The 10,879-nt window shown below is 41.7% G+C and overlaps 1 protein-coding gene across 1 annotated transcript in view; it reads left to right on the top strand.

Annotated features, from left to right (window-relative positions):
* Window positions 1-758: 758 nt before the first annotated feature.
* lama4 (laminin, alpha 4) overlaps window positions 759-10,879 on the top strand; it is a 34,052-nt gene continuing 23,931 nt past the window's right edge. Inside the window, exons 1-6 of the mRNA XM_044048738.1 lie at window positions 759-1,160; window positions 6,535-6,636; window positions 6,950-7,077; window positions 7,170-7,250; window positions 8,905-9,119; window positions 10,377-10,477. Of these exons, the coding sequence (XP_043904673.1) occupies window positions 1,053-1,160; window positions 6,535-6,636; window positions 6,950-7,077; window positions 7,170-7,250; window positions 8,905-9,119; window positions 10,377-10,477 (735 nt within the window). The 5' untranslated portion in view covers window positions 759-1,052. The remainder of the gene's footprint in view (window positions 1,161-6,534; window positions 6,637-6,949; window positions 7,078-7,169; window positions 7,251-8,904; window positions 9,120-10,376; window positions 10,478-10,879) is intronic.

Below are 10,879 nucleotides of genomic sequence, written 5' to 3'. Positions count from 1 at the left end.
TGCACAGTTCAGTTTAGTACAGTACCACTTTGGTTCTGGGTTACTAGACACACTGAAGTCCACTGATAAACTATACCATGGCAAGCTGCATTGCATTGTACCATTTGGTGTAAATGCACCTTATGAGTCAGTATACCTCACTGAACTACACTGAACCAAAAAAAAAAAGATCTTTTACATTAAGGAACTACTGTTTCAAAGCTCTGACAATACTTTCTTTGTGCGGGACGTTTGATACTTGGGCTTTCTTTTGTGAGACTCCCTAAATAATCATATGTTTAGCAGCTTTTGATGGAGTGACCTTGGAAAAACAACAAAGCCCACATCTGAGGCTGAGAGGTGAAGCTGGGGCTGGAGCTGGGTCAGGATATCAGAGCAGCTGTTTCTTCTCTGCCTGCTGAGCACAGAGTGAGTGCCGAGGCTTTGAAACCCTCTGCCCACCGAGGCCTTACATAGAGAAAGGGGAAGGGGGGGAAGGGTGGTAGTTGCCTGTTGAGACCAAGGTGAAAGGGTGCCACAGACCTGCAAATGGAGACGAGGACCTAACACTCACTCTGACTCTGTCAGTGGAGGGGGGATGGGGGGGAGGTGGGAACAGCACTGTCTGCCTCGAGCTTGCCTTCTGCTTTGGACACAGAAGACCTCTGTTGCTCCTTTGGACTCTCTTGTCATTCTTTCTCTCTTCCCTCTCTCTCCCTCTTTCTCTCAGTTTCCAGCCTTCCCATCTGTTAGTGATTTAAGCACTGCATGCTCAGAGGCAAGTCCGCGAGGGGAGAGGAGTCAGAGCAGGGAGGGAGTGAGTGAGAGAGTGTGTGTGTGAGAGAGAGAGAGGGAGGAAGTCCATACAAGTTTGTTTTACTGGACTCAACTCAGTGCTGGGACTAAGCGCAGTGTCGCATCTGGAGGTCGGAGCTGCAGACGTGAAGCCAAACGGGTGCAGTGGAGGAAGAGGAGCTGCCCAGAGGCTTTTCTACAGCCAGGACACACTGATAGAGACAGACAGAGAGACAGTAGACAAGGGGATCAGTGCTCTACTGGGTCAACAAACAAATATGGCTGCTAAATGTCTGCCAGGCCTTTGCCTTCTCTGCATCTTCTCAGTGATTGCCTACCCAACTTCTGCTGCCAGGCTTGGGGAACAGCAACAGACAGTATTGAAAGTAAGACTGGTTTGATTTCATCTTCATTTGTGTGGTACATGGTGTATGCCAGTGTTTAACCTACAGTACTAAAACAGCTGGTAGATGGTTCCTGTACATTAACGGTGAGGTGTAAAGTTTTAATGGATGCTGTTGTTGGCGGTGTTGAGATCTCATGTCCATAACTGGTGTCAATGGTCCTGCTTTGCATTCACAAATGTGTGTGTTTGTGTCATTAGAGGAAACCCAGGGTTAAAGCTTAGTTAAACTCTCAGTTTACTGTCTCCAGCACGGCCGTGCCCCTCCCTGACAGTTCAATAATGGAAAGCAGCTGCCAAATGTTAAGCAACACCCCAGAGAGAGAGAGAGACAAGGACAGAGGACAGAGGACAGTAAGCCATGAGTGAATTATTTGCATCCAGGAAGCCTTGGATCACCTTGGATCACTATCAGCTCAAATGGTTATAGGTTCATCGGCCACACTTTAGTTGAGTATTTGAGTTATGAGGTCTTTAATTTCTTTTTTTCTTCACCGTGGCAGCTCATAATTATGGCGGGATGTTTTTTCAACAAGAGCCATAAAAGATCAGAATCACAATTTGCTTCATTGCCAACTAACACACAAGGAATTGTGTTGTTGTTCTGGTGCATATTAAACACTATAACAAGACTAAAGAACGTACTCAGAGAGTTCAAACCTCTGCTAAAGATGCTCAAAGGCCACAGTGTCAATGCACTCAACAGCACAACCACAATCCTATCAAGTCCTCCTTGGATCATAACCCTCGTCCCCAGAAAACCTCCCACAACTGCTTTTTGAGTTATGCTGCTCACAAACACAATGTGTTTCAAAACATTATCGACCTCAAGCTGAACTGCCTCAAAAACATGAGTGTGTCCCTGAAACTAGTTTGATCTCTGTAGGGGGTCCAGTGCTTCAAAAAATGAGACCCTCTGGTCTAGTGTAGATGTGCTAGCTGCCTCTTGCTACAAATAAATACAACAAGTCGCACATTTCCTTCACAGAAATGTTCTTTCAAATGCTTTCAAATGTCATTCTGTGGATATTGTGGATGTGTTTATGGTTGAGTTGCATCTACTGGGCCCATAAAACTGCACTGAAGAGCCACAACTCTTGTAAGTGGCTGCATTATGAGGTTTCTCTGAAGTAATCAGAAAAAAAAGAAATCCTGGGAAAGGGGCTGTAGGTCAGTTAGTAAGTATAAACACAACAAAGAACAATAAACAGTAAACAGTAATATGCAGTGTTATAAGTGACGTTGAAAAAGTGACAGTGATATTTAAAGTGCAGTGTAACAGCGGTGATGATCGATCAGTGGCAGTGTGCAGTGGAGACAGTTACGGGCTGTAAATTGTCTAGTTGGCCTGGTTGAGGAGACAAAAGCTCCTCCTCAGTCTCTCATATTATTTGTCTGACTAAGGTTTATTTCTTCATGCATGATCGTTTAGTCTCCGGAGAGCAAGCCTCACCCCTGCAGCCAGACTGTCTGGGAAGTTATTGAGTTAGGATGAGGTTCTCATGACCCCGGATCTGTCTGAGGGTATTTGGAGGAGTTAGCTTGTCTAAATCCTCTTCAATGTCAGTGTAAGTACAGAAGTAGAGAAACAATGCACAAATGAGATTCAACCTTCAAGCCTTCAATCCTCTTAATACTTCCACTCTTGGAAAACTCTTTCCAGACTCATGTAGAATAGTTTACCAGTTACCAATTACACAGGTTGTCTTTATCAACAACAGTCTAAGCAGAATGAGGACATGGCTGCACAGAGCGTGTTCTTTTATTTGCACGTCGTTTGTCTGCACAGACGAATCCTGTTTTTGTGTTTGATACGAGCTCCGTTGGTTGAGCTCTGCTCGACACAGCTCGGGGCTAAAGGTCTACAGTATCCTCTGATAAATACTGTGAGAGCAGAGCATAGACCAGCTTCACATGATAACTGTGAGCGACTACATAACACACTGAATGTCAGCTTTGTTCTCTACTGTCGTGGGTACAGTGCGAGGGCCACAGGAATAGTTCACATTGCTGGGCGTGTTCATGGTCGGCTGAAGGCTGCTGATGTTCATTTTCATTTCATGAGTTTAGAGGGAGGACCACAGTGTTTGAAAATGAGGAACCTTTTCCATTATACAGTTCCAGCATGACTCAGCTCAGGGGTACTACCTGGTACCTGTTCTGGCGAGGTTCCCGGAGAGCTGAGCCGATACTGAACTGTGACATCAACAGACGGCTGGCCGCTGATTGATCAGAGAGTGTCGTCACTGGAAGAGTCATCAATCAAAACACAAGAAACAAGAAACAATGAACACAACTGTGAATCTGTTAAAAAGACCCGAAACGTGCATTCATCTCCAACATTTAGCAAAGAAAAGTCTAAATCTCAGTATTTAATAGAGGAGTCTGGTGTATGTCGTGACAGCTCTGCTGAAAGCCAGCGACCGTGAGCCGAATCACAACCCGTTCAGCTGTATTTTAGTTCATTAATTAAGAGAAAGAGAAGATTGACATTAAAACTGTCTTCAAATGGAACCTGTGAAGTTGTGGATACAATGTGGGAAATTCTGTTCACAGTGGAGAGAACACTGCTGAGCAACATACGCACTGTTTTAATGGCGGATCAGAGGTAGTGTTGGATCAATTCCTGGCTCTGCTAGTGAACGTGTGAGGTGAATGGGTGAATGGCAAAAAGCAGCTTTGAGTGTCCATCAAAACTAGCAAAGCATTTCATTACTTTTATGTCGTAAAATGACATGTGGCTGCTTTGCATAATCACAAAACATCACCAAAATACTAAAGTAATGCAAGGAAAGAAGACGGCTAAGTGTTAGCAACATAACAGAAAAGTAATGTCAGTAAAGTGTATTTCTTAACAAAATCATCTCACAATGCTAACAAAACTTATTGCCAAATCCTGAATAATATTATTTCAATTTTCAGAAAAGGGACCCTTAACTAACATCGGTACATTCACTTTAACTTATATAAAAAGACAAAGGAATCAATTTCAGTGTTTCGCTTAGAAATGACTCCATTTGTTTAACATAAACTTATTTTGAAATTGATGCTTAAAACACACTCCAAATAAATCTGGACCTATAGACACAGAACATCTCAGACGAGTTCAGGCCCAGAGAACTTAGCAATGTTTCTTTTGTCCATCACAATAACACGGTGGATTCTCATATAATACCATATTATGGTTTGATGTACAATTCAGCAGCACTCTCCTCCCTAGTCCTGTACTCAACAAGATTTACCCTGACTCACTCACACAATAATGGAAACTGAAGATGGTGACAGACTTCAATTCTTTACAATCTTTTCCAGAAAGAAGAATTACTTAACTCTCTTTCACAGAGTTCGGCACAAAATAGTGAGCAACTCCTACTTTCTTCAAATTATAAAAAATCATTCCATTATATTTTTCTCTGTTAAATAAATGTTCATGTGATTCAACAAATTACAGATTCAAGTCTTAAATTGTATTTTAGTGTAAACAATTTTCCCCACAAATTGTCCTTTAAAGAAACAACATTTTGTATTTAACTTAACGTAGTGAACTAGTAAGCTAGTCTTTTTAGGTCTAAACCTTAACATGTAAACTTCTGGGTTGTATACTTGACATGCATTCCTCTCATTTTAGAGGAGAATAAGCTGCACATCCCTCTACACCATCTGCTAAACTCCCTGCCCTCTACTACTGTGTGTATACACAGTGCAGCTGTTTGACCTATCACCAACTGTCACACTGCTAAAACTACTTAAGTGGCTTTACAAATGGTAAATAACTCTGAATCACTGTGGTTTTCCCATGAGCATGTGGTTTATTACTACTTATGGCTTAAACTACCATTTGGAGAAAAAGAACAAAACTCTCTGCATCATCAGCTTGATTTGTAGGATGTGTTTAAATGAGTGGCTGATGGTAAAAAGGCACTGATGGTTAGGGCATGTATGTGGACTGGGGGTCAGGGAAAACCACAGGAAACAGGGTCTGCAGGAAAACTCAAAGCTGCGTACTGTTCACAGGATGTCTCACACCATGCAGCAACAGAAGCATGTCATTGTGTCACAGCCCGTCTGTGAATAAATCAAAGGAAATGATGAATTGTGTCTATATATGTAGGGAATGTTCCATCCTCTGGCTGAAAACACCAGTGTGGAACAAGAAGACCAAAGTATGGAGCTCGAACAGACAGCTTCCATTGTTCCATTAGAGTATGCCTCGTTGAATGGTGATCCTTCAAATCTGTGTGTGTTTTCTGGCAGATACACTGACCTTGTCAGTACCAGTTGTCCTCATGTGGACCAAAACCTGGTCCGAATGAGGCAAACACATCATTTTTGAGGTACTGGTTAAGTCTCGGGCTAAGACTTGAACTGTGGTTAGGTTAGGGATTAACTGTTATGGACATGGTTAGGGATACAGTCTTTGTGTTGGCTGTCCAAGTGAATGGAAGTCAACGCAGTGTCCTAAGAAAGATATCTGTGCAAACCTGCGTGTGAGATTTGGACAGTACCTTCACAAACCTCTTTTGGTCATTTAGTCGTAGACGTTGAGTATAATTATCAAAGAAAAGGTGAAATGGTCGCTAGAATGTATTGAATGAGCTGAATATGTTGATATATGAATTGTTGAAACTGGCTGATAATGTATGTATTAATGGAAACTGATGACCAAGCGAGTCAGGGAATGACTCAGCATTCCCAACTCATTCACTTCGTTCAAACTAAAGTTTCATGGAATTGTGTTCCGATAACTTTACTTAGAATTAACTTCACTTGTGTGTTACCCATCAAGTTTTGTTTCTAAAGTTTCTCCAACCATTCTTTTATTCAGTGTTGAGAATGAAATATGTCAACAACGAAAGTGATACGACTGTGTGTGTGTTGGGTGAGTGGGTGAGTGGGTGGTAGTGGACACGTCTGTGACCTCTGATATCACACTGTCCTGAGGAACTCTGGTGAACAAACACCAGACAGGATGCAGGTTTTAAAGGGGCAGTCTGTAAATGAGGAGGACATCTATTATGCTGTGAAAACACCAAACATATATATATTATTATAAAGTGCATTATCATTTACTTAGTTTAGCCTCTATGTACTATAAAAATAAAAACATCAACCAATTCTATCTATGGTTGTGTAGTTATATCTCTTATCAGCTGATGTATGTATATATATATATATATATATATATATATATATATATATATATATATATATATATATAGTTGTTGAGTGAGTGAATGTTTCATCATTTTAACACTTTGAGAACACTAGCACATTAGAACTGTTACGTACGTGTATATTGTTTCCATTGGAGTCAATGAAATAACAGTGTCCTGTGTTTGTCTGTGCTCCTGCTGCAGGTGTGCAAAAAGGGACAATTCCTCAGTGAGCAGAACGTGTGCTTACCATGTAACTGTAAAGGCCGTGCTGACTCATGTGAGGACATCACAGGCATATGTATTGTAAGTGTTCCACGTCATGCTTTTAGTCCATGAGACTTTTTATTACACTGACTGTTTGTGTAACTTGGGTTAAACCAAATGAAGGACACAGAGTTACACAATTACATTTTTGAATTTAACAATAAAATAAACAACTCCTTAAGCTGTGATCTAAAGTTGTTGATTTTCTTTACGGACTTTGGTGTGAGAAGATACTGTAGACTTGTTAAGAGGCTGTTTTTCTTGTGTCCCTGCTGGCAGCCATGCTTTCATGGAAACTTCTTAAAACTTGAACTTTTTGACTTTCTCATCATTTTTAATATTTCCCTTTCAGGACTGTAGAAATCACAGCATGGGTAATTTTTGTGAGATGTGTGAGGATGGCTACATACTGTCTGCAAGTGTGGACGGAGGCTCCAACTGCAAACCATGTGCCTGCCCCCTCTCTGTCCCCTCCAACAAGTAAGTCAGTCTCCTCTTGTTGGTCGGTGGTTGCTGCTTGTTGGCAGGCAGTGTGTAACGGCTTGCATATTTTCCCCTGTGCGTCCGGCCAGCTTCGCAGTGCGCTGTCACAGAGGAGCTTCCACTCTGCGGTGCAAGTGCCAAGAGGGCTACGCTGGACATTTCTGCGAGAGGTCAGTGCTGACGAGACCTCCAACAACCAAATGTGAAGTCATTTAAAGGCAGTGAAAACATGAATGTGATCCACGCACCTAACAACATTTAATACTATGAATCCTTGGTCAAAGTGGACTCCAACTTTTGGTTCCAACCAACACACTTTCTCATAGAGAGTGTTCTGAATGTAACTGGTGATTTATTTCCATTCAAATCTCAGTTAAATACCTCTAGATCCCAACAGCTCTCTCTGATGTAGTGTTTTCTCAGTGACATGGTTCTCAGTCATGAAGACTGACTGTAAATCGAGGAGAAACTTTTTCCACAATCCCACAGGCTAACAAGTTTAAATCTCTTGTGGGGTTCCTGCATTGCACACCCTGTTGGACTCAGCAGGCTGTAGGGAGCAGGGAACAGGGAACAGGGAGCAGGGAACAGGGAGCAGGGAACAGGGAACAGGGAGCAGGGGCAGGGAACAGGCAGGGAACAGGGAGCAGGGAGCAGGGAACAGGGAGCAGGGAGCAGGGAAAGAGCAGAGCCATCATCACCAAGTCTGTAAACTGCATTTCCATTTGTTGTAATAAAGGGTTTAATTATTGACACATGTTCCTGACTGAAATAAATGACAAACACATTTGTCGTCTTGACAACACACAAGCGTCACAAAAATATAGAAGACACAAAATCTTATTACATACGAGACGGTTTCTTGGTTTGCTTGTTTTCCTTGGTTGATGTGCTTTAAAGCTCGTCTGCCTCTGTAATTTCCACAGTACATGACATAATGTTTTCACTGCAGTCAGAAAAGACTCTGATCCCTAAATGTCACCATGAAACTACAGGTTATTGTGCCAGACTCAAAGTCAGAGTCTATTTTGAATGCAGTCATCACATTTCTGCAATGTTGTCTCAACACACAATCATGGTTCATCAGGAAAGTGTTTTCTGAGCCATATTTATGTTGTCTGTTTACATTTCTACAGACAAGTATACGAGGTACAAACACACACCTGGTTAGGTCTAAGAAAAGATCATGGTTTTTCTGTGACATGAAAACTAACTATTCTGGTCTTTGTAAATTGTTTTGCCAGCAATGCTTATAACCACTGTATGTCACTAAAACAAATCTAATTAGAGACAATGTGTTTCATATTATCGGTAATTCAAACTGCAGTTTAGTTATTTGAATGGGAATTTTGAGAGACTGGGGTGCCAAATGAAATCCAGCCTACTTATGTCACTATTGTCACTACCTGCTACAGATGAGTCAATAAGATAACCAGTATTATCATCTGATATTGGAAAAGTCCAATACAATCAGTAAATCCTAAAGATGAAGTGATTGCTTCAAACAACATGCTGTAACCACAGATGCCTTCCATCAAGAATGTCTGTAGTCAGTAAATGCAACAGCATTAAGTTGTTTAAAGGAGCAAAAGAATATATCACACAGACTTTGGTATCATCAAGTGCTCAAGATTGTGGTACAGGTATCGTGCCAGACAGAAGCCTGCGTGCTTCCTATATTTAGTCTTGAATACACAATAAGCCACTAGCCTCTGGGTTGTTTAAATAGCCAAGTAAAATTATATAGACAAAAAAAAGAGCTCCTTGCACGCACTGAAGATCAAAGACATTGTTGGTCAGTCATCTGTTCATCTCCCCATCCAGGTGTGCTCCAGCTTACTATGGCAACCCCATGGTGATTGGCAGCTCCTGTAAGAGGTGTGAGTGCAACGGCAACTCCGACCCCAACCTGATCTTCAATGAGTGCCACAATGTGACGGGCCACTGCCAGCACTGCTGGGGAGACACTGCTGGTGCCAACTGTGAGAGGTGTGCCCCTGGTTTCTATGGCGACGCTATCAATGCCAAGAACTGCAGAGGTGGGTCAAAGAGCAAGCCCTATAATTTTTCATTAATATTAATGCTATATAGACAATTAACAATTAGACCAGAACAAACACCATGTCACGCTGTGTCGGCATCAAATGACATTCATGTCCTGGAAGAGGAAGAAAAAACAGAAGGTTGCTATGAGCCGGACTCGTAGAGCTACTTTCTCCTGAATGTGACTTCAGTGGGTTGTCCACTCCCTCGTCCTCCTTGATCAGTGTGAAATTGTGTGACTACTGCTGTGCTGCGAAACATTGATGCTGATCACTTTATGTGGCCTCACTCACACCTACAGTAACTACCTGGCACCAGCATGAGCTGCACCATGACTTGGTGCTGGAGGTGTGTGTGTGTGTGTGTGTGTGTGTGTGTGTGTGTGTTTGCTTTCTCTTTCTTTCCACTTTGCTGAAAGCCACAATGTGCAGCTGTGCACAGTTCTGTTGCTGTCTGATCTGGTGTGGACACAAGGTGAAGTCATGTGTCGTCACATGTGGTTGCAGAGTTTGCTTGTCATCCTCCAATGTGGGCGTCTTACTATGTGGATATTTCACTTTTGCAGATTCTACAACAGCCCTCTCTGCTTGAGACATCAGCCACTTTATTAGGTACACAGGACACGTTATTAAGTAGCAGGAGTGGTACTCAGTATGGTCTTTTGCTGCTGAAGCCCAACTGCTTTAAAATCCAATGCATTGTGCATTTAGTTAGGAGTGGTTAGTACTCTGGTTCTCCTCAACAAGATATTGTTGCTGTCAACAAGCAGCTGTATTTACATTACATTTATATCCTTCATTTAGCCTTAGTGAATATGAATATATAAGTGAATAATGCAGCTGAGTGTTGACTCATGCACATGTATGTTAACAGAGATGGTCAGTGTGAGCGGTTCAGAACTCTCAGACCTGACGAGTGTATTATGTTACAGAAGCTGTTTTCAGAAGTATAGCAAAAATATTTTTATATATATACATACACATATATATATATATATACATACACATATATATATATATATATATATGTATATACATTTATGCACCATATGTTAATGTGAATGGCTTTGTACCTGTGGTATGTTTGTAACCCTAATGGTCTCTTGTGGAAAAAGCAAGACAAGGTCACAATTCAGGATCAAGGACCACCATAAGCCTTTGGACGAGGCCCAGCGAGTTTAAAAATAACTGTGCTTGTGACATCATTTGCCCTCTTACGTTCTCATCTCTGCGTTTGTGTCGTGTCTGTCGCAGAGTGTGCGTGCAATAAATGTGGCACCTCATCATGTGACGACCGGACGGGAGTGTGTCACTGCAAACCCGGTGTGACTGGACGTCTCTGTGACCAGTGTGAGGTGAGATCTGCTCAGTCTAACTGTAACCTGGGTATTTTCATGAATTCATCCATGTCCTTCCATGCAAGTTAACTGTAAACATGTGGGGGAGAAAAAGATGGAAACCCTTATTAAAAGTCATGGTAAAATACAAAAATTAAGTACATCTTTTAATCATTTTCTTATTTTAGCAACATAATAATAGAGCCACCTAATAAATGATGCACTAGCTCAAGTCATCCTAACAGTGTTTTACTTTACAGTATTTACTTTATAACACCATCAGGCAACCTGTTCTGACTGGAAAGTGAAGTTTGTTGAGAAAATCTGTGATTGATCCACAGCTGCCTTCATGAGTAAGTTCAATATTTGATGCTCAGCTGTCAGTGTTTTAAATCATTGGTTCAGATTTACCTGAGTCAC

This window comes from Solea senegalensis, linkage group LG17 (assembly GCF_019176455.1).
Source record: "Solea senegalensis isolate Sse05_10M linkage group LG17, IFAPA_SoseM_1, whole genome shotgun sequence".
NCBI lineage: Eukaryota > Metazoa > Chordata > Actinopteri > Pleuronectiformes > Soleidae > Solea > Solea senegalensis.
The sequence above is the reverse complement of the archived record's forward strand: the minus strand, read 5'-3'. Positions and strand labels throughout refer to the sequence as shown.